The 24,614-nt window shown below is 39.5% G+C and overlaps 1 protein-coding gene across 1 annotated transcript in view; it reads left to right on the top strand.

The window, feature by feature from the left end:
- The window catches only part of LAMA2 (laminin subunit alpha 2), a 412,919-nt gene that overhangs the window by 218,169 nt on the left and 170,136 nt on the right, over nt 1–24,614 (top strand). The window contains exons 15-17 of the mRNA XM_014942611.1: nt 6,420–6,531; nt 11,063–11,176; nt 18,154–18,281. Coding sequence (XP_014798097.1) covers nt 6,420–6,531; nt 11,063–11,176; nt 18,154–18,281 — 354 coding nt within the window. The remainder of the gene's footprint in view (nt 1–6,419; nt 6,532–11,062; nt 11,177–18,153; nt 18,282–24,614) is intronic.

The raw sequence follows: 24,614 nt of genomic DNA, 5'->3' as shown, positions 1-24,614 counted from the left end.
GGACCAGAGAACAATATCCTAAGTCTCTAAGCTGGAAAAGTGGCTCGAGGGGAGTTTTTTATGTTATGTTTTTAATCAGTACCACACACAGAAATGGCTAATCCCAAAGCCTTTCCCTTGATTTATGTCAGGTTGCTGCCTGGACTGCTTAAAATGATTTCATGTGAACTCTACCGAGTTCTTCTGATAAAATGAAAGACATGTTACATGAGATGGCACAGTTGTTCTGTCTCAGTGGCTGCAGGGAGGTTGAACCTGTAACTCTCATCTTCCATTTAAATTCTTGATAAGTGCAGGAGGAAATGCTCCAGGTGGGCGAGAAGAAAACCTCTCTCCTGATAGTGTGTGATTGCAGTCTCTCTATACATGGATGCTTAGGTGGCATAAATAGTATTTTTGAAATGTGCCACGGAATTGATTGCGTGGTAGTTTTCTACTCACAAGGCATGAAACCTGAAACGTTCTCTAACCTACACATCACTTGGTTCAGCAGCACAAGTCAATTTGGAATGGAGGGAGCTGATGGCACATTAGTGATTATTTGCTGAGAGTAAAGATACAGTTTTTGCTACTGTGAAATTTCTTAAGCAATCCAACCATCATTTGAATACTTAGGTAATTAAAAAACATCCTAAATTGAAAGGCAGGTTGTGTCAACAGCACAGTTTTCTGATTTGAGCTTTGACAGCTTACATTTTTTCCCTGCAAAAAGAACTCATGTTTCTTCAATCTCTTTCTCTTTCTGTAGTTAATTAGTATGTATTACCTCTCTGTAAATAAGTCTGTGAATCATAACTAGCTTGAGTTTAAGCCAAACTGTTTCCTCATCTGCTCACTTGGTCGTCAATCTGGCATCTCCTTGCATCCTGTCTGAAACCCTTTCGTGGCCCATCACCTTCCTACCCTGGTGTGAGAGGAGACACAAACCACCTCACCTCACTGTGAGCAGACCATGAGAAGCTCCACTCAGTTCCCATTCAAATAAAAAAAAAAATAATTAGAATTTTCCATACTAAAGGAGTGCAGGAGTAATTTTGGGCTGAATGACAGAGGCTTTTATGCTACAGTATTTTAAAGGAGATATGTTTGATTGACTTTGTTTGGGCCAAAGGTGTTACTAAGTATTATGGGAAATGCAAATTTCAGCTGTCAGTGGTTTACATATATTTGTGTACCTACACTTGCCCTAGAATGAGAAGGGGAACTTTCCTACAAACCCCACTTTGGCTAGGCAGCTAAAATCTGTGAAGAAAGTGAATTGCTGGACGTTTACTGGCTCCATCTTGCCTCTGCTGTGGGACAGTGGGGGTGGGATGGATCAGGTGCCCTCTGGTGAACACATAGAGCTCAGGTCAGCACACCCATGTGGAACTGGCAGAGTCTATAGTTCCTGCCTCCTGAGTAAGAGGTGGCAGACCTGTCAGGAGCACCTTTGGAGACTGCACCACCACCTGCATCCCAGATGACTGCTTCAGCCATTTGGCCATGTGTAGGGCCTCCCTGTTCCATAGTCTTGGTCATATTCAGCCTTTGCAACATTTTAGTGGTGTGTTCTAGATAACTTTCCAAAAACACATCTTGGAAATAGTCTTCAAGAACAGCTCCAGGACAAACATATCATTGTTTGCAGTTTAGTAGGCACCATCTTCTACATGCAGCGACAGAAAAATTGGGAAGATTGGTCCTTTAAAGACAGTGATTTAAAAGAGAGTTGGGGAAGGGACTGAAGTCATTTTGAAGAGCACCTTTTTTTGTCTAGAAATGGTTTTATATTACTGGTACATCTCTAGCTGTCTTTAGATGTCTCCTAACAGAGAAGAATGCAAAGGTTACTGTATTCCTGTGATGACCATCAGCATGTCCTGAAGTCTCTGAAAATAGATTTCTCTAAAGTAAACACATTGAGTGCTGTCAGGGTGCTCCTTGCAGTTTAGTGTGACAGAAGAGAGGGCGGGAAGTTCCAGTGACAATTAACTGAATTGGATTTTTCCTCTTTGATTTAACTGGAGGAATTGTAATTTCCCCAATCAGGGTGGGAGTTAATCTTCTCAGAACAATGTGCGCTCACACTCATATGATGTAGCAGCAACAGCATCTATTGCCAAAAAAATCAGTGTAGGGCTAAGCCTTAGTGGATAAATAGGAAGTTTTTTATTGCCTTTTAAACAGGTATGTGTGGTGGACAGATGGATACTCCTCTGAGAGAGTTAAGAGGGTCTGGCAGGGAGGCAGAAATGTTACAGGGTTATTAGATCCTTCATGAATGACAATTTCTGCCTGGAAGCATCAGCAGAATTATGCAACATACTAATTAGAGATTGCTATATTAAGCAACCTGTTCATTTAAATATTGAAAGTTTTCAAAATGGATAATGACGCCACCTGTGTAAGGATTTCCAAGGGTGCTATTGTAATTTGTGTTTGAGAAGAGAGCAGAATGGAGGCATTGTAAGATTAAGCAAATTTCTTGCAGTCATGTAGAAAGAGATTTAAAAATTCAGTGGAGTTGTCTCTAGTTAGCAAGAACTTTTAACTTAAAGATTACATTTTTAACCTTGTTTAGTTTAACCTACTGGAAATATTAGTTAATCAGCAGCATTTTCAAGTAGTTACTAAACAGTATTGATGCATTAATGGTGAGTTTGACTCAAGCGCACTTTTGAGAATATTTTTTTGGGTCATTTTAAGCTTAGAATGTTGCTATTGCTCTATGGCATAATTAGGAAGCTTTCTCAAATGAGTGGGCCTTCATTTAGTTGCTCAAGTAGGATGAGAACACAGAAATGCAGCAATCTGCGTTTAAATCAAGATCCTGCTCTGACGTGACAGATCTTCCAGACTATTGCAGTGAAGTCCATCTGTGGTAGGTGCAACAGGCCAGGAAAAGAGCCCTCTCTTATAATTTTGTTTAATCTACTATTATTAGCTTGTGCTTCAAAGAATTTTTAGCAGCGCTGTTTCTTCAGGTTTAATATTCAGAGTGGCCAGTGGTGGTAAATGTTGTAGACGCTCAGGTGGGCACTGGAAATTGTGGCACTAAAGACAAGGGATTGCTGGCAGCCACACATGGAATCAGTGTGAGACACTAGGAAAGAGGGAAGGAAAGGCACAGGGCTTTCTCCCAGATGCAGAAGTGGTTTCAAGAGAAATGAGCAATGACTGTCCCCCATACAAATCTGCTGGAAAAACTGGCTTCACACGGCCTGGACGAGCATACGATCTGTTGGATCAAGCACTGGCTGACTGGAAGGTCCCAAAGAGTGGTGCTCAATGGAATCAAATCCAGCTGGTGGCCGGTCACTAGTGGTGTGCCTCAAGGCTCAGTGTTGGGACCATTTCTATTTAACGTCTTTATTGATGATCTCGATAAGGACATAGGGTGTATCATCAGCAAGTTTGCAGATGACACCAAGTTAAGCAGGAGTGTTGACTCCCAGGAGGATAGGGAAGCCCTACAGAGGGACCTAGATAGATTGGATCACTGGGCCAAGATCAATGGCATGAGTTTCAACAAGGGCAAGTGCCAGGTCCTGCACTTGGGCCACACCAACCCCCTGCAGCGCTACAGGCTGGGGGAAGTGTGGCTGGAGCTGCCTGGAGGAAAGAGACCTGGGGGTTCTAATTGACAAACGGCTGAATATGAGCCGGCCTGTGCCCAGGGGGGCAAGAAAGCCAATGGCATCCTGGCTTGTATCAAAAATAGTGTGACCAGCAGAAGTAGGGAGGTGATTGTGCCCCTGTACTCAGCACTGGGGAGGCCACACCTCGAGTGTTGTGTCCAGTTTTGGGCACCTCAATACAAGAGAGATCTCGAGGTGCTGGAGCGAGTGCAGAGGAGGGCAACGAAACTAGTGAAGGGCCTGGAAGACAAATCATATGAAGAGCGGCTGAAGGAGCTGGGGCTGTTCAGTATGAGGAAGAGGAGGCTGAGGGGAGACCTCATCACTCTCTACAACTACTTGAAAGGACACTGTAGAGAGGTTGGGGCTGGTCTCTTCTCACAGGTAATTAACAATAGAACGAGAGGGAACGGCTTCAAGCTCCAACAGGGGAGGTTTAGATTGAACATTAGGAAGGAATTTTTCACTGAAAGAGTGGTCGGGCATTGGAACAGGCTGCCCAGGGAGGGGGTGGAGTCACTGTCCCTGGTTGTGTTTAAGGGACGTTTAGATGCGGTACTGAGGGACATGGTGTAGGGGAGGACTTTGTAGAGTAGGGGAGATGGTTGGACTCGATGATCCCAAGGGTCTCTTCCAACCTCAATGATTCTATGATTCTGTGATTCTATGATTGGGTCAGTGCTGCACGCGCCTTCTGCTGGGACTGGGGTGCCTCACATAGCAGATACCGCCTGAAACGTCCCCTTCCCTTTTCATCTTGTTTGTTTTTAGAAGCCAACAGTTGCCTGCTGACAGTAACAGTCAGCTTAAATATTTGGTCTCGATGTCGAATCTCAAATTGTTCCTGCATCTCCAGGATCCAGTGCCCCGTTACCGCCAGCATTATCTGCTTTAATGAATGCAGAATGACATCGAGGAATCAAAATGGCAACATCAAAATGGGAGGAAAAAAAAAATAAATCACTGCAGCTTTCTTCACTGAGTAACTGTTAATGCTAAAAACTGTTAAACACATTAAAATCCCATTTAGCAAATAGCAGAACGTAATGAAAATTGGAACAATTCAGTGAATACAAATGTGGGATAATACTGGGCAGATTGTTTCTGTGTGGAAGTGCTTCTCTTTGTTCCAAGATCTGTGCTGAGAGAAAACTAGCAGTAGTTTGAAGGATAAATAAAATTTGGCCTTTTGCTAGTAATTTCTTTTCTTCATTTACAGATTTTTCTCCTTACATTGTTAGATTTTTTACTGTTAAAGTCATCACCATTTGATATTTAATACCCTTCAGACTGGATATCTTATTGTAAGGAATATTTAAAAGGATGATTGCAAAATAAGCGTGCATCAATGGAGTGAAGGGGGAAATATTGACAAGTGAGAGAGATCTTACTGAAGGTCTGGATAGGAACGTGCATATGTCTCTTAAAAGAGTTTCAAGAACCTTTTACAGAAGTTCTGGTATCAACAGATTAGATTCAAGCTGCATAATCTGCAGTAGTAGTCCCTCCAAAGTCAACTCATATCCTGGTGATGGTAAAATTTCTGTTTTTCTGAAGCTCCCATCCTAATTTCAGAAATATTCTCTTTTTCCCCCCTTACCTTTCATCTCTGTCTTATTGAGAGCAGTCATAAAATTGGGTGGGAAATCCTGTCTAAACCTTTCCTTTAACCTTTCCTCCAACTGCTGCAGTAACAACCAAATATTTTTCTTGAATGTTTTCTGATTCAAGGTCATCCAAATAGTTTTCAGGATTTTTTGGCAGCCAAAAAAGAGAAATGCCTTAGGATGGAGGAAAAAAGTTTGTCTTACATTTTCCAAAGAAAATTAATTATTTTTTAACAAAATGCATGTTATGATGGTAGGGTATTCTCTGATGAAAAAGACCTCAAAAGAAGCTTTTCAAGTCTGTTAGTTAAATGCTCTTAAGATTGCTGGGTGAAAATAGAAGTCCTTGTGTCTCTATAATGCCTTAATTCTGAATTCTCATGAGTTAAATTCCCAAATCCCAGTTTCTTTTCCCAAATGGATACTGTTGAGGTAAACTACATCTGTTTTGCGTACTACCTGTAAGATTATCGCAAGACTTCTGTTGTTTCTCTCATCATATTTCCATGGTTTTTAAAATAAAAAAATCATGTTCAGTGTTTGGCTGAGCAATAGCTGTTTAGCCCATGTCTAGCAGTTAGTTTTTAAGGGCAATTGCACATGGAACAGAAGATTCTCCAACTCTGTCTTCTCTGCCATTGCTGAAACCGAGGTGTATGGTAGAAATTTCCTTTTTCTTTCCTGTACATACCTTTTTCTTTCATACACATAATGCTTAGATCCTCCTGGACAGAGCTGAAATCTTTTTCGGTGGTCAAATCTCCAGAATAAAAATACCTTATAACCAGAAGTTAGTAATATAATATTTTAGAAGCTTGGAGTAGCGGTTTATAAATGTTGGAGATGCTGCTTAGTGTCAGATTTGCTATATATACAGCTGCAAGTTGGTACATGTGGCTTGCAGGTCAGGAATAGCCTTCCATCTGCTCTTCCAGTGCTGTGAGACTTGGAAAGTCTATTTTTATCAATGTCTGTCTGACCAGAGTCTTCCTCACATGATGGACAAAAATAGTAACAAGCTTCCAGACATGGAGTTTAGGAAGAAATAGAGTAATATGAAAACCTCATTAGTTTTAAACAGAAAAACATAAACAAGCCACTGAATGTCACTCTGTACTGGTTGTTGCATCCAGCTGCACAAATACTTTCATCTAATTTGCTATTTTAACTGTTTCCTTTCCCTTCCATGCAGGCTGAGGAGCGTTAGCATGGAAGCTGCTGACTACACTTCGGCTGGGAGAAGGGTGGCATCTGCAGTGGAGTTATGTGACTGTCCCCCGGGGTACGGTGGCACCTCCTGTGAGGTGAGTGTCACCATGCAAGGGAGATCAATTGTGCTCACACTGGGATAACTGGAAGTATCCACTGGCCCTGTGTCAGTAGAAAATAGAAAATTCCTGTTAGGAATTTGGTATAGGAATTTGGTATAGTCATTGTCTAATGACTTCTATTTCTAGGTGGTAGTTCATTATGTTTGATAATATTTGAAGTTAATTTCCAACATAGAAAATTCCTGTTAGGAATTTGGTATAGCTTGTCTAATGACCTTTATTTCTAGGTGGTAGTTCATTATATTTGATAATATTTCAAGTTGATTTCTAAGTTATGAAAAGACATTTCTCTTAATAAAACAAACATGAAAACAGCATTTGTATACTCTCCAGCCAATTGATGCTACAGATGCACAAAGCTATGACAATTAGAAGGACTTTGCCATTTCCCTTGGAGTCTTCGAGGCTCACGTGTGCCTTCTTGTGAGGATTGTTTCGCTGCAGTTTGGTCCTGCTACAGCTAATAACATACACACAGGCTCAGAAAAGACCCACTTTTCCTCACAAAACCATTCGTTCACACAGAATGTGTTCGTACAAGCATGCATATGATTAACTGCCTCACGTGGGCATAGCTTGGGGTAAGTAGAAGCCAAAAAAAAAATTGTTCAAAAGCTTTGCCTTTAAGGAAATAGTTCCAAACACCAAGATGCTCTGCTTCACAAAACTACAAACAGTATGCCATTTACACAGGCACTCTAGGCATTTGCTTGTCAGCTCGCTTTTTCTTTAAAATCTTCCATGCTTCTGTGTGATATTTAGGGCTTAGAGTCTAGTTTCATGCCAAATGTGGTTGCGTGTTGCCGGGGCTGGATAAACTCATGTAGAAAGAAGGCCTGAAGGAATTAATGGATATTCCTATCACTTCCAGAATGGTCCAGACAGAAAAAACAACTGGAGAAGAACATTGCCTACCTTGGCTGAGAAATAATTTTGGAGTCTGACCGTTGTCTGTCTGTCCAATTATTTGAAGAAAAAACTGGATGAAGTGTCATTGTGCTTCACACAGTTTTTTTACTTGTCCATTTTTCCACTCAATTCAAATTTAGGTGTGATTTCCCAGAAAGCACTTGGAAAGACCCTGACTGCAGATGTTTGAATGACTATTTTTGTTGTAGAAGCTGGAGGTCTTGGGTAGGATTCCTGCCTTGGTGTTGCTGAAATTCTCTGTCCAACGTTGTGTCCTTCAACGCCAAACCTTCTCTCCAATTCAAAATTCTCTCCAATTTTCCAATTCCCTGAAATTTGATATACGCTTAAGATCATATTTCTCTGTCCAACGTTGTGTCCTTCAACGCCACACCTTCTCTCCAATTCAAAACAGTCCCTGAAATTTGATATATGCTTAAGATCATATTCTGCCTTGGTGTTGCTGAAATTCTCTGTCCAACGTTGTGTCCTTCAACGCCAAACCTTCTCTCCAATTCAAAATTCTCTCCAATTTTCCAATTCCCTGAAATTTGATATACGCTTAAGATCATATTCCCAATAGAAGGTACATATATAGATAGCTACAAATTTAAAGTCTCTGTGCACAGTGGTGGGCATAGACACTCTTTGATTCCTGCCCTGACTCAGTGCAAACCACAGGCCTGTTGAACTAAACCATATGGTAGTCCCTACATCAGGGGGCTGGAGCCCCTCTGCTGTGAGGAAAGGCTGAAAAAATTTACATCAGGGGGCTGGAGAAGAGAAGACTCTGGGGAGACCTTAGAGCCCCTTCCAGCCCCTCGAGGGCCTCAAGGAGAGATGGGGAGGGACTCTTGATCAGGGAGGGGAGCCACAGGATGAGGGGGAAGGGTTTTAAACTGAAAGAGGGGAGATTGAGGTGAGATCTCAGGAAGAAATTCTTTGCTGTGAGGGTGGTGAGAGCCTGGCCCAGGTTGCCCAGAGAAGCTGTGGCTGCCCCATCCCTGGAGGGGTTCAAGGCCAGGCTGGATGGGGCTTGGAGCAACCTGGTCTGGTGGGAGGTGTCCCTGCCCAGGGCAGGGGGTTGGAACTGGATGATCTTGAAGGTCCCTTCCAACCTAAAGTGTTCCATGACTCTGTGATTCTCTGTGTGCTGGTTTTCCTCCCAAGAGCAAAGGCCAAGAAGATACAATAGACTTCTGCAAGAGCCTGCTTTTCCTGTGTCCCCTCACTGAATTTCAGAACATTTTGGACAGTTCAGAAATGCCATTTGGCAATGCTGGCTTACCTTATGATAACATTGATACAGTTAAAAGTTTTAGTGTCCATGCCTTTATTCACTGAATTCATTTCTCATGAGGCTTTCGTAGCAGAGGTTCAACATAGACTACACATTGAACAATTGTGCTTGATAGAAAAAAGTGGGGAAATATTTTAATGCTCTGAGTAGTGCTTTTTTAAACAAGGACAAGCAAGAAAAAAAAACAAAACCCAACAGTGAAGTTTCAGAATTCCAGGCAAACTAGCGCTTGAGAAAGCATGGAAAGGCAAATTGAAAATGTGGGTTTTTTTTGGAATGCCATATTTGTTTCTTCTGGATACTTTTGGCCTTGTCCATCACTTTGCTTTTTCCAATTTCAACCTAGCAGAGTTCCATTTTTTTATTGATTTTTTGCAGCTTTTCCATTTCATTTTCCTTCTTAATTTAATTGAATTTATGTGTTTGTTTTCAGCATATTGATGTCACGGTACCTGGGACAGAAGCCACAGCACTAAACCCAACCTATTTATTTATTCTCTTAATGTGAATGTTTTGGCACAATCTGTCTTCAGAAGACAACCAATCCCATTTAAAATATGCTGTTTCTTATGAGATTCTTCTGTCACACAAATATGGAATTAACTTTGTGTAAGATTCTAGTCAAAGAAAATTGTTATGTCTGTGCTAGTGTATCTGAGAACTGAACACACCATTGCATGAGCAGAGGTAAAGCAGATCAAACTTTAAATTTGAAATACCAGTTGGGCTCATTTGTGATAGTTACTCTGCTCTGCTGATGTGGATCTTCTCCACCAGATTTGTTCCCTTGCTAGTGACTCTTTTACTTCCACTGTGGAAGAAGTTGTGTTGAATTTGCATCACTGTGGTAGTGAAGAACTTCCCTGCCTTCTGAATGTTGCGTCATTTCTTTTCTTAAGATCCCAATCTGTAGTCTTTTATCTTAGTTCTGTTCTAAGCCTTGCTGTTGGTATTTGATGTCTAAATCCTTAGAATTAGTGACTTTTAGAGCCTTATCTTGTGCAACATCATGTATATCTGTGCACGAGATCATTGTTTTCAGAATAATTGAAAGTGGAAAAGATTTATAGATTTATGCAGAAACAGCTTCATCAGTTGCATCTCATGCCACAGGAAAAAAATAAGGCCATTTCTTTTAACCTGTTTTTCTTTTCTAGATTGTATAACTCTGAATTTTAATTTCTAGTATTTATGGGTTTTGTTAGAATGAAAAGAAGGAAAAATAAGGGTAATTCATCAGTTTTTGGAATGGCTTTTTAAAAGCGTAATTTCAATTGATCTTCAAATTACTTTCACATTTTGCAGGAGTAAGACAAAAAGGAACATTGTCCTTATTTTTATAAAGGAGATTGTTCTTGTTACCTTTGTGGAGAATGTATGCGAAGGGGAAGGGATTTTCTTAATTTAATGATACTTTTAGTATTCTATCTCTGCACAGCTTCCTCTTTGTATGAGCCAGGTGTTTTTGAAGGTCAGCACTCCGTCATGTAGTTTTTTATATTATGCAAAATCCATGGATCACACGAACAGTCTTCTTGGGGAAAGCGAGTTTGCAAAAACTATAAAGCCATTTGTGAGATATATAGAAAGGAAGACTGCTGCTTGGCATCTGATTATGGAGCAATTGAATAGCTGAATTTTTGCTGATGAATCACAGTTGGACGATGTCACCTTTTCTAAGGAAAAGCTGGCCATGCGTTTAATATTGATCTGAATTTGACAATAAAAAAAAATAAATTCACGGCACCTTCTTAAAGGGAAATGACTGTACTTTGTATTTAAAAAGCATAATTTATAAATGAAAGGATGGCTTTGTTTTCAGACTGTGCTTTATTTCAGTGTAGCCTTTCGTTAGACTCCAAACAAGAAAGACTAAATGCTATTTTAATCGATCTTTGCAGCTGAACTTCTCAGAAGAGGTGTTTGTTGTTTGGGGGTTTTCTTCCCTCCTTCTCTCTTCTTCAGTATTTTGCCTTCTGGCTGTTTTTCAATCTGTACCTCTTGCTTTGATGCTGTCATACTTCAGTTCTTCATTTCTCTGCTTTATTTTACCATTTCAGCAGGATGATCAAGTTAAGGCTTCCTCTAATCTCACTCCTGCCAGTAAGGCTGAGGTCAGTGCAAAGCCATAGGAAGCACCACGAAAAACATCTTTCTAGAGAAATGTTGGTATTTTTATAAATTTGAGAAGTATGGTTTTGTATATGCAATTATCAAATTCAACAGTATTTTAAAAATCACATTCCTTTCCCCGTTCAAGCAAAATTTTAACTTTTTATCTAATTTATCTTCTAGTCTTGCTGGCCCCGACACAGGCGTGTGAATGGCACAATTTTTGGTGGAATCTGTGCACCGTGTACATGCTTTGGCCACGCAGATGTGTGTGACGACATCACAGGGGAATGCCTGGTAAGTGTCACTACAGAAAACTTGATGGAAATGGCCATCATCAGTTCAATATACCTGGGCAATTAAATTAACAACCTCTGAGACCTGAAATATCCAAGGAGAAAAAAACAGCAATTAACTGAAGAGATCTTGAACCAAGATATGGTGGCTTTTACAGTTAAACAAAAGGAATTTTTTATTCACATAGGGTTTATGTTTTGAAATAGAATCAATAGTATAAGGTATGGCATGCAGACAGCAGCAAATTTATCAGTATTCTAGCCCGCAAGATTTACCTCCCCCTCCCATCTGTCTCCTGCAGTGTATTTAGTTTATAGTATGAAGCAAGTAACTTTGCAAATTTGGTTCTAGTATGACAAGAAGATACTGTTGACCCTTCATCTAAATTCCTACTAAACCTTAAAGAAAGGAAGAAATTTATTAAGAAACACTTCACAAATTGTACTTTAAAAATAATAAAAGTATATGATTTTGGCTAAATCAACTTTTTTTTTTTTTCTTATAGGCTATGGAGATTTTCTGTAGTTAGCTCCTAATTCAGCAATTAAATCTGATATTATCCATAGCAAACCTACCAGCACATCACTATTTGCAGCCCATTCAGTAGCCTGTTGGAGTGGGTGAATTATGCTGAATAGACTGTTCTGATTAACTCAAGGGCATTTTTAGTTTCATATTGTCTGACATGGCATGAAGCTTGAAACAACATTTCTCATTTCATTAGCCTTGCAGAAACACAATTTGAGCCAGTGCCAGTTTAGTGGGATATCATACTCTCATTTCCCTGCAGAATTTCAAGCAGACTCTGTATTGTGCATGTTTCTAAATGTTCCCTTTTATTTCCGTAAGAAAAAGCTGCTGGGAAAAATCCAAACTGAAAATTCAGGCTTTTTTCAATGTAATTTGGCACTTAGGATTATCACTGGTCTTCCTGTTTTGCCCATACAAGATGTTTAATTGCATTGCAGTGCAAAACAAGATACCCTTAATATGTGGATCGGTGATTTTTTCAAATTGCTTTTTCATGAATAGACGCTTTAAATGATTCTCAATTTAATTATACTGTGTGCCTTAAAGAAGTACCTCGGATGAAAAATATGTATGACATGACAGTTGCGTTTTGAATCCTTCACTTACATGCAGTGAAAATGTTTATTACAAGGGTAATACGGATTTGTGTTTCTCAACAAAGATAAAATTTATTGCATTAATGAATGCAGCCTCCAGCTTTGCAGTCTTTCACGTGGGTGTGGGATAGAATCAATTAACAGAATGGAAAGGGAGAGGAGAATCCCTTTTAAGGTATATCATAACTATTGACTATTTTGCTTGGGGGCGTGAAGCCAGATGTGAGTTCTGAGGTTTTTTGCTTCCGTGTCTTCAAGTTTTAGCCCTTGCACAACTTCCCTCTTCATTGAGGGGTCTGGAGCACAAGTCTTATGAGGAGCGGCTGAGGGAGCTGGGGGTGTTCAGCCTGGAGAGGAGGAGGCTGAGGGGAGACCTTCTTGCTCTCTCCAACTCCCTGAAAGGAGGGTGTAGAGAGGTGGGGGTCGGTCTCTTCTCCCAAGTCACAGGCGACAGGACGAGAGGAAATGGCCTCAAGTTGCACCAGGGGAGGTTCAGGCTGGATATTAGGAAAAATTTTTTCACTGAAAGGGTTCTCAGCCATTGGAATGGGCTGCCCAGGGAGGTGGTTGAGGCCCCATCCCTGGAGGTGTTCAAAAGACGGGTTGATGTAGTGCTGGGAGGTCTGGTTTAGTGATGATGCTCCTTGTTTGTTGTGTGGGTGTCTATTTTTGTCAGTGAGGTTGACGGTTGGACAAGATGATCTTTGAGGTCCCTTCCAACCTAGAAGATTGTGTGATTCTGTGATTTCTGTCTCTGGCCAGGAGGTGAGAGAAGCCGTGCAGTCGCAGGTTGTCCTGCTTTTGCACTTCTCAGCTGGTGTGAACCATTGGCTGAGACAGCAGAGCTCCCCCCCATGATGTTCCAAGGGTGCTGGGGTAAAGAGAACCCGGCACCGACAGAGAAGTGGAAAATAACCAGTCAAAAATGTACTTTTATCTATATGCATTATCAAGCATTCCGTATTTTCTGTGTTCTGTCTGAGCTTATACTAGATCATCCCATAAAGAAGAGGCGCGCAGGGAGCTTAAAATCAGTTCTGGGTTTCCTTGCAGCTTGCTTTGAAAGCGCCGTAAGTGAAGTTGGATGGGTTAGTATCCATGCAGGCTATTAAATGCTGCTGTTCAATTTGGATCATAAGCCTTTTGAAGTGAAAGAGAGAGAAGTCTGAATGCTGAAAAAGAGAAATGTTTCACATCAAAGGCATTCTTTCTATTGAGGTTTACACAGCCTTTTGGCCGCCTTATTATTATTCATGGTGTTTTTTCAGTAATACAACAGACAATTTAGGCACCTAATTTACTGATATGATACTTCTTTTTGCTCTTCCTTAGCTTTGAAATGGAGTTGAAAAGCAGCTGAAATATGTTTTTGACTCATGATAAAAGCTCGAATCATCTGCTCCGACACGGGCCTGTATAAAAAGCTCATTTTAACGCGTATCTCACAGTAACCTGCAAAGCCCTTTGATCCCTGCAGCAACCATATAGAGCTGCATGATCCATCCTTCTCGTTACCATTGTGATATACAAACTGCTCCGGTACAGAGGGCAGGTTCTAACAGTCAGAAATCCTCTTTTGTAGTGTTACACACACACACATTTACCGTAGCTTTAGGAGGTTGGTTAAACCCAAACCTTGTGAAAAGCAAACACGTTTCAAGGTGTTTCATGCCTTGCAGAACATTAGGTTCCTGGTAGTAAGCTCAGAGAGTGCAGGTTTTTCTCCCCTTATATAAGCTCAAATTGCAAAGTGGGCTGTCCCCTGGTTTGTATTTTATTCCTTTATGTGTTAAAAGCACATACCATGTAGATTGAGGCCGTGTCCTTAGATAGTGTTCATCACAGCAGCCACTAAGTACCTTCACCCACCTTCACGTACACAGTAACAACATGATAGATCCCAAGCTCGTTGTAGTACAGGCTGTGCCACAGCTGAAAATTGCATAAAGCCTCTGCAACATCCTGATTGCACTCCTAACACCAAGAAAAGGGAATTACCCATGTAAGCTTGATGTTAAGTAAGTTTGAAAATGCCAGAAGAGCATATTCATGCTTCCAAAGACTCAATACCCAGAGAAGCTGTGGCTGCCCCATCCCTGGAGGGGTTCAAGGCCAGGCTGGACGGGGCTTTGAGCAACCTGGTCTGGTGGGAGGTGTCCCTGCCCAGGGCAGGGGGTTGGAACTGGATGATCTTCAAGGTCCCTTCCAACCTAAACCATCCTGTGATTCTATGATAATAGCTTTGTCTGGTCTAAATGGCCAGGGAATATAATAAAATAGGCATCTAAAATCAGCACTAAAATAGGTTTTGTTTAACTAGCTTAAACTATCAGTGTCCCTGGCTGTCTCTGTGACAGATGTCCCAAGGAAGGGCAGCAGCCAAAGGCACTATCTTGGGACTCAGTCATGCTCCCTGACTAAAGTTTTATTTTCATCACCAGCCTTCTATTCTATTTCTTTCCATATTGGTACATTCAGCTGCACACACAGCGAAGCAGGAGTGTGTTTCAGTGTGAATTCAGAGTTCGCTGGTACTGGGCATAAAAATTTCCATTTGGTTTCTTTAGAGACAGGGAGAGCTGGCTTGGTAGGAAATGGGCAAAAACACACTCCAGGACATCCGCCATAAAGTCCTTGGCAACAAGGTCTGAGTTACACATAAAATTTTGGAGAAAAACAAATTCCATAGTCTTGCTTCCTCAGAGGTTGTCTAATTGAAGTTTAATGATATTTGGGGATAAAAGATGTCTGGAAAATTCATGCATTCAAAACAGTTTGAGATCCAGTACCTGGAATTTGAAAGCATAAAGACTTGGGCATAAAATCGTTCCTGGCCACAGTCTATGAATCTATGGAACTAGGCATTGATTTTACCAAAACCACTAGATCAATGTGCTGGAACAAACTATATTTCCAAGAGAATAAAAAGAAAGAATATATAATGTACTGAGCAGGTTAGGGACAGTTGATCATGATCTTCTTTATACTCAGTTTTGTGAGACACAAAATAATCAGGTGTTTCTATGAACATGAAAAATGGAAGATTTCGTGTCTTTTATTTGAAAAAAAAAGAGCAGAAACTCCAAATACCACTCTGGAAGTGGTGTGTAGCTTTAAAATAGTGTGTTAACTCCTCTCACTGTAGCAACATCCTTGACATATAAGCTGTTCATATTCTTCAAAAACATTAAGATACATCTGAGGATATTTAAAGCTAAACTTAACACAAAAGAATAATTCAGAAAAAGTACAAATAATTTGACATGATGCCTTAAAAAAGTTGAATTGCAAAGGATTTTTCTTTAGAAACACTTAAATTATTTTTGTCATATCTTCTTTAAAAAGCATATCTTGATGTTCCCAGCTACTTTGTCAGTGTGGCCAGGAGATTTTTTTTGCATGTCAGCACTTGAAGTAACAATCAACTGGACTTAAATGACCTAATGATGTAGAATTTAACAGCTGATGGTTCTAAGGCCATAATTTTATTTTACTAAGAGTCTCAATAGTTGGTATTAGCTCACAATCTACCAAATATGTGAAAACATAATATTGTGACTAACGCTTCCATCTCAAAGATGTGCTGATTGTACACACAAGCAATAAGAATGCACCCTTTGAACCAGCAAACAGCATTTCTGGAGACAGATGCTTTTGACTCCAGTGCACTCAGGACTGAAACGGGTATTGTGCTTTTTCAGCTGCCCAAATGTGTGGTCCTGGCTACACAAAGCATAGTGCAAAATAACTTTGTACAAATAATTGCAGTCCTGGAGGGTCAAGAAGAAGAAATCAGTGTTCCTTAGAATAGTGCCATTTTTAAAATTCTTTATTGAGGATACATTATGTATCCTCATATTCTTATTTTTAAAATTCTTTTAAAATTCTTTACTGAGGATACATTATGTCTTCCAGACAGTAAGGCTGTTAAATATCATGCAGTACCATATGCACAACTTATTAAAATGAGAAAAAAATGTAACGTCGTCTTAAAAATGTTTTAAATTAAATATCTACACCTTAAAAAAATACCTACACCTTTGGAAATACCTATACCTTTAAAAATACAACAACCCTCAAGAGTTCTTAAGCAGCAGCTTGGGTGAAACACATTCTACTTCCATCTCAAAGATGTGCTGATTGTACACACAAGCAATAAGAATGCACCCTTTGAACCAGCAAACAGCATTTCTGGAGACAGATGCTTTTGACTCCAGTGCACTCAGGACTGAAACAGGTATTGTGCTTTTTCAGCTGCCCAAATGTGTGGTCCTGGCTACACAAAGCATAGTGCAAAATAACTTTGTACAAATAATTGCAGTCCTGGAGGGTCAAGAAGAAGAAATCAGTGTTCCTTAGAATAGTGCCGTTTTTAAAATTCTTCATTGAGGATAAATTATGTGTCCTCGTATTCTTATTTTTAAAATTCTTTTAAAATTCTTTACTGAGGATACATTATGTCTTCCAGACAGTAAGGCTGTTAAATATCATGCAGTACCATATGCACAACTTACTAAAATGAGAAAAAAAAGTAACGTCTTATTAAAAATGTTTTAAATTAAATATCTACACCTTAAAAAAATACCTACACCTTTGGAAATACCTATACCTTTAAAAATACAACAACCCTCAAGAGTTCTTAAGCAGCAGCTTGGGTGAAACACATTCTAGATTTGATGTGGCCCATCATCGTAACTCAGAGCAGAGCACACCCTGTTAAATAAAATCTCTCTCATGGCTTTCATCTTGGTCTTTCCAAGTTGCCATATGCTTTTTCAGTCTCTACCCAAGCACATCAAGATGGCATTTAAGAGCCAAAACCATTTCTCCTGCTTTCTCTGTTTTTACACTGTGAAAGGGCCACACTTGGGTATCTTGTGGCAAATAGCACTGAAAGGAATCATGTGGTATGCTGAAAATGTGGCAAAAGAAAGGAAACAGTTTAAGCCAGAAAACTGATTTGCTGAGCCTCTTATGGATCCTGCCAAATTATTTAGAATTTCTAAATCCTATATGGTGAGGGGGAAGAAGACTAGAAGGAGCAATTACTCTTTAAAACTTGGTTCTTTTAAGTCCTCATGGGAAGCCTGTTCTCATGGGACCAAATCCCATTCTGCCAAAAGACCATTTAATTTGAGATCAGGTTATATACGAAAAATGCAGATTTAGTGCCACCATTTTTATGTTGGATGTTTCATACGCTCAGATAAAGTGCCACATGAGGAACACAGATGTTGGATAGGGCCTGTATACGATGTACTCATCCTTGTTTCTCCTCACAAAATAGAGTCTGGATGCTATTCTGGCAAACAAGTATTAATTAAGTAATTCAGGCTTTGCTACTTTTCACAAACATATTTAGTATACTGCTTGCCATATACCTTGTAAAATGAGCTAATGCACTTAGATGGGAAATTTTATAATTCATATTTATAACTTATGTAGTCTGAGCTGTATTTCTGGGATCAACATCTGCAAACTGTTTGACACAAAATAAGGCCACAATACTGAACCTGTTCTGTGCTGCTCTGAAGGTTGTTTTCCTTTAAGCCAGCTAAAACAATAACGTGGCTGTTGTATGGTGGAAAGATAAAGGTCTACAGTTAAAAATTCTTTTTGTTTTACATAGACAAAACTTACTCCAAAGAACACAAATACCTGAAGTGTATGAATCACAGCCAGTGACATCTAACCTCTAGAGCCTCTTCTCAACCAGCAGCAGAAAATCAGGATATATGCTGCAGACCTCTTCCAGTCCTGTTGGGAGGACGGGCTGGGTGAATGACCTTAAAGGGTTTTCCATATTTAAGATCTCTCATTGTGAATTTGTACTTTTCACCTTCTGTTTAGGACTGCAAACACCACACAGGTGGTCCCTACTGTGATCGATGTCTTCCCGGCTTCTATGGGGATCCCACTAAAGGGACAGCTGAAGATTGCCAGTTGTGTGCTTGTCCCTTGAATATACCTTCTAACAAGTAAGATGTGTATTTATTACATATTACACTTTTTCACCTAGCAAATTGCATAACTTTTAAATATACACTTTTTCATGTATACTTGAGATTTTTTGTGTTTTAATCAAATAATATATTCTGCAATATAAAAACTTCTATTCTCTTTACAATTGCACAGACTATGTAGTTTCAGAGAGGCAAAGATAAGAGAAAAGCTGGATGAAGCTAAGCTAGAAAGAGCAACACAGAATTTGCATGACTGCTCTTTGAATCAATAACTAGCATTTACTTTCCTGTTTTCCTTAGGAGTAGTTGTTTCTAATTTAAAAGTTGAATTTACAGATTGTGAGGGCTTTTAATAATTGAATTTAAAGTCAATTTATCTTGATCAGATGAAATAGTGATTTCTTCTGCTTTTAATTTTCATTTTCTTCCAGTCAACATTCAGTGAGAATGTTGATTTGGTTGGAGTGTAGATTCAGCCTTAGATCTTGCAAGTGAAAATATTTTGTCAGCGTATCTCAGAATAATCACTATAAATTTGTGTTATTAAATAAAAATAATAGTGAAAAGTTAATCAAAACTCTGATCTAAGAACAAAGATACATTATGTCTTCCAGACAGTAAGGCTGTTAAATATCATGCAGTACCATATGCACAACTTACTAAAATGAGAAAAAAAAGTAACGTCTTATTAAAAATGTTTTAAATTAAATATCTACACCTTAAAAAAATACCTACACCTTTGGAAATATCTATACCTTTAAAAAGACAACAACCCTCAAGAGTTCTTAAGCAGCAGCTTGGGTGAAGCACATTCTAGATTTGATGTGGCCCATTGTGTAACTCAGAGCAGAGCACACCCCATTAAATAAAATCTCTCTCATGGCTTTCATCTTGGTCTTTCCAAGTTGCCATATGCTTTTTCAGTCTCTACCCAAGCACATCAAGATGGCATTTAAGAGCCAAAACCATTTCTCCTGCTTTCTCTGTTTTTACACTGTGAAAGGGCCACACTTGGGTATCTTGTGGCAAATAGCACTGAAAGGAATCATGTGGTATGCTGAAAATGTGGCAAAAGAAAGGAAACAGTTTAAGCCAGAAAACTGATTTGATGAGCCTCTCATGGATCCTGCCAAATTATTTAGAATTTCTAAATCCTATATGGTGAGGGGGAAGAAGACTAGAAGGGGCAATTACTCTTTAAAACTTGGTTCTTTTAAGTCCTCATGGGAAGCCTGTTCTCAGGGGACCAATTCCCATTCTGCCAAAAGATCATTTCTTTTGAGATCAGGTTATATACAAAAAATGCAGATTTAGTGCCACCATTTTTATGTTGGATGTTTCATACGCTCAGATAAAGTGCCACATGAGGAACACAGATGTTGGATAGGGCCTGTATACGATGTACTCATCCTTGTTTCTCCTCACAAAATAGAGTCTGGATGCTATTCTGGCAAACAAGTATTAATTAAGTAATTCAGGCTTTGCTACTTTTCACAAACATATTTAGTATACTGCTTGCCATATACCTTGTAAAATGAGCTAATGCACTTAGATGGGAAATGTAATAATTCATATTTATAACTTATGTAGTCTGAGCTGTATTTCTGGGATCAACATCTGCAAACTGTTTGACACAAAATAAGGCCACAATACTGAACCTGTTCTGTGCTGCTCTGAAGGTTGTTTTCCTTTAAGCCAGCTAAAACAATAACGTGGCTGTTGTATGGTGGAAAGATAAAGGTCTACAGTTTAAAATTCTTTTTGTTTTACATAGAAAAAACTTACTCCAAAGAACACAAATACCTGAAGTGTATGAATCACAGCCAGTGACATCTAACCTCTAGAGCCTCTTCTCAACCAGCAGCAGAAAATCAGGATATATGCTGCAGACCTCTTCCAGTCCTGTTGGGAGGACGGGCTGGGTGAATGACCTTAAAGGGTTTTCCATATTTAAGATCTCTCATTGTGAATTTGTACTTTTCACCTTCTGTTTAGGACTGCAAACACCACACAGGTGGTCCCTACTGTGATCGATGTCTTCCCGGCTTCTATGGGGATCCCACTAAAGGGACAGCTGAAGATTGCCAGTTGTGTGCTTGTCCCTTGAATATACCTTCTAACAAGTAAGATGTGTATTTATTACATATTACACTTTTTCACCTAGCAAATTGCATAACTTTTAAATATACACTTTTTCATGTATACTTGAGATTTTTTGTGTTTTAATCAAATAATATATTCTGCAATATAAAAACTTCTATTCTCTTTACAATTGCACAGACTATGTAGTTTCAGAGAGGCAAAGATAAGAGAAAAGCTGGATGAAGCTAAGCTAGAAAGAGCAACACAGAATTTGCATGACTGCTCTTTGAATCAATAACTAGCATTTACTTTCCTGTTTTCCTTAGGAGTAGTTGTTTCTAATTTAAAAGTTGAATTTACAGATTGTGAGGGCTTTTAATAATTGAATTTAAAGTCAATTTATCTTGATCAGATGAAATAGTGATTTCTTCTGCTTTTAATTTTCATTTTCTTCCAGTCAACATTCAGTGAGAATGTTGATTTGGTTGGAGTGTAGATTCAGCCTTAGATCTTGCAAGTGAAAATATTTTGTCAGCGTATCTCAGAATAATCACTATAAATTTGTGTTATTAAATAAAAATAATAGTGAAAAGTTAATCAAAACTCTGATCTAAGAACAAATGTTTGCTTCATGACAAAAGCTTGTCTGTGCTACTTGCTGCCTACAATTAATAGACCAAGTGGCTTGAACGTTTCTCCATTGGTTTTGGCCTAGTCAGGGCCTGGAAAAGAACAATAGCAAAACCATTTGGTGTGATGTAGTTGAGGAAGACTGTTCTGAATCTTGTCTGGTTCCATTCTCTTGTGCATATTAAAACATGGAAATTCTGTGTATCAGTTGGGATTAGAGCATTTGGTTTGTCCCATCCAGTGTGGCCTCAGAGAAGAGGAGCCCTGGGGCAGGAGTTACCAGCAGAGCTGCTGCGGTGCGACACGTACAGTAGTTGTTCAGGCAGATCAGGAGCTGTTGTGGGTCTGTGTCTGACTCGTTTGCAGGGGTCACTAATACCTGCTCAAATTCCAGCCACAAACTGGAAGTGGCTCATTCTGGAAAGAATCACTGTTAGTCCATACAGGCACTGCTGAAGGATTGGAGGATAGTACCAGAAGACTGTAAATGATACACAGAGGCTGCCCCATCTCAGGTTTTAAACAGCTATACGAGCTGATAAATCCACTCGAGTATTTTTTTTTTCTCCTTTCAGCCCTTCTTCTTCTATTTCACCCCATTTTTCCCTGGAACAGAAGCCAGAATCTTGTCAATGAAATGCACTCTACTATTTAAGAGTATAAAGAGCACTTCTTAATGTTTAAAGGAGAAAATGCATGGCTGCACCTGCACAGAGAGGGAGCTCTGAAGGTGCAAGTGAGACCATCATCACAGAGACCATCATCTGGATGGTGAAGTGCCAAAAAAGTCCCAAATGAACCAGATTTTGCTCTTAAGTAGTTCGGGATAACTCTGTTGCCTCCGGTGGCATTGTGTCCTATTAAAATTGCACTGACTGGGGCAGGAATAATCTAAACACTTAGCAGAAATCCCAGGGGATTGTGGAATGGGAGCCTGCCTTCCTGTTACCCCAGCTCTCCCCTTGGTGTTATTGGATATACAGGGGTTTCTCATGTCTGCTGTTCAGGCACGGTTCCTCTGACGCCCTCATTGCTTTCACACACTTAGTGTTTCCTTGCATCGTTAATTAATTCTCTTTCTCTTGCTTGAGAACGCTTTTCTGACAAAGCAGGAAAAAACACTATCCCGTTTATATCTTGTGCAGATGTGCAACAAACCAAGTCAAATAGATTGACTTTACATTTTTATTGGCAAAATGCCTGGAGCCCTCTATTAGGTATTCAGCAGAATTCTGGCTGCTTTACTTCCCCGTTTTGGAATTGAACAAGAAAGTCCCCTTTTTAATATTTAGTTTTCTTGCAAAATACAGGTACAGAACAAACACGATACAGATGTTCTTGAACTGTGAAATTGTGGGAGAGCTGAACCCGAGGGTTTAGCCCAGCATCAGAGCTGTGCAGTGGCTTCCTCTTTCTGAAATGAACATGGCAAAACCATGAACATCCTCAGGCTTTGTAGAGCTCCCTGTAAGGTTCGAGCTTTCCTGACTTTACAGTTCTAGACTAATTATTAAGTTTGTTTATGAGGAACAAAAAGGAGGTTGTTAAAGATTTCATGTGTTACCTGAAGGCTGTTAAAATAGTCGTTTTTCTTTCTTACTGAGTTGGCAGGGAGTTTGCTGTGCTAGGGCTAATGTATGTAAACAATTCAGATTCCTTCACGCATCCTTCACATGAAAAATAAGAAATTTCTACCAAGCTCGTGTCGCTGTGCAGCTGTAGCATGTGCCATGGGATTTCTCAGTAACCTAACAAGTGACTGATTTATGTACAAGCAAGTATAAATAGCTGTCTATTATAGATTTTAATTCCTGTAGGATTTAATTCCTAACGTGGCATGACAGGGCATCTGTAGGTCTCTAAGCCTCATACTAAGTTCCTGGTGCATAGAGAATATTAACCATATAATGAATCTCTGAGATATATTTTTATTAAAAAATTCATTTTGTCTCATTTCTTTATGACATTATAATGGTTCTCATCACTGTTTGCAGGGCACCTGAATCTTTTTCTTTGCGCTGCCACATAAGGTAGAGGAGAACTGTTGAATCACTTGGGAAATGTGGTGGGGGGGCTGTTCTGTCGTTAACCTCAGCTGATTGAACGGCTGCTCCTTCCCTCTCCCGTTTCCTAATGGCAGCGTTTTCCATACGCAATCCTTGAAGCCAGTCATAAAACTGCCTCTGAAGCACAACGGTGATCAGAGACTTGCCATATGTCAGAAAAGAACTACATCAGGAAAATAAAATTAACTTTGCTAAGCTTGTTTTTTAGATCCTGGGCTACAGTTTCCTCTTTTTGCATATATCTCCATATCTGTACCTATATGATGCAAATGAGATCAATACCCATATTATAAATGGCTTATGTAGCATACGCTTGACTTCTTCGTCTTAGCTCTTCTCGTTAATGCATCACTCTTACAAACTGTTCTAACATTCTTAGTCTTTAGGGAGTTTCAAATAAGCTGTTTTTTTTCCCCGTAGAAATTACCAGTCATACTACTGTATAATTCTTTCTACCAACTGTAGACGTCTAGGACAATTACTGCTTTTCACTTGAAGTGGCAATAAATTTACAATGGGTAATGAAGCCCCAAAGAGGAACGTTTTATCACTGGAAATGGGAGATAGAAGATATCTCACTCAGCCTGGGCAGGGCACAAGTAAACTCGTAGCACATGAACTGGGAATTCGGGCTGATCTCAGAATTTTAATCTTTTCTTGGAGAATTAAATAAAATCATAAACTTATTCCCAAGAGATGTTTTCTGTGACATACTTGTAAGTGTTTAGGAAGCCCTGTCTTCTAACACAGGCCTATCACATACATACACACACTGTGTATTTGTACTTATCCCATTGATACTGAAGTAAAAACTGAAAGTGGTGATGAATCAAGAGAGACTATGATTTTTTGAAGTTTGTTTTGACAGATCAATACTCACTGTTCTTTAGTATTTATTACTAGTGAGTAATGAAATTCTAAGTAACCAGGAAGATAAACTGTTCTTTTCCTCACCCTGCTCTCACGTATTTCCTTTACAGTATGCAAATGGGAATTTCTTAATATATTAATGATCAGTGTTGAGATGTGGAGTGACTGTTAAGTCAGATGAAGAATCAAAGGATGCTAGGTCTGAGCAAAATCCTTAAAACATGGAAATCCTGCTATTCATTATTACTGCTTAGTAATAAGAAATACTTAATTATTATTATCTTTAAAATGTATGCAGTTGAATTCAGCGCTCTTGATGGAACTGTGGTAGAGTTGATCTCGTGTGATGCTGTAATGAGTTGTGATGGCATCTCTGCAAAGTTTCCTGTGTAACTCCTAGAAAGAGCCTGGTTGGGACTGACAAGCAGGGTCTCATTTGAAATGTCAGGTGCTGCTGCTGAGATTCCATGATAACGTGTGCCTCAGTTGAAAATTTCTTTCGTTGCTATTTAAAAATAGAATGAACAATCATTGCGTCTTCGACTGGCTCCTCATGCATTTGTGAATCTATTCTTAATTGAATGACATTGCAAAACAGAACAAACATAATCCTTATGGGAGAGAGGAAAATCCCAGCACCTGTGTTTACTGGACCTGACCTTCCTACATTTTTCTTACTGATCTCTTGTGTCTGTGGGGT

This window comes from Calidris pugnax, unplaced genomic scaffold (assembly GCF_001431845.1).
Source record: "Calidris pugnax isolate Ruff unplaced genomic scaffold, ASM143184v1 scaffold86, whole genome shotgun sequence".
NCBI classification, from domain to species: Eukaryota; Metazoa; Chordata; class Aves; order Charadriiformes; family Scolopacidae; genus Calidris; species Calidris pugnax.
The sequence above is the reverse complement of the archived record's forward strand: the minus strand, read 5'-3'. Positions and strand labels throughout refer to the sequence as shown.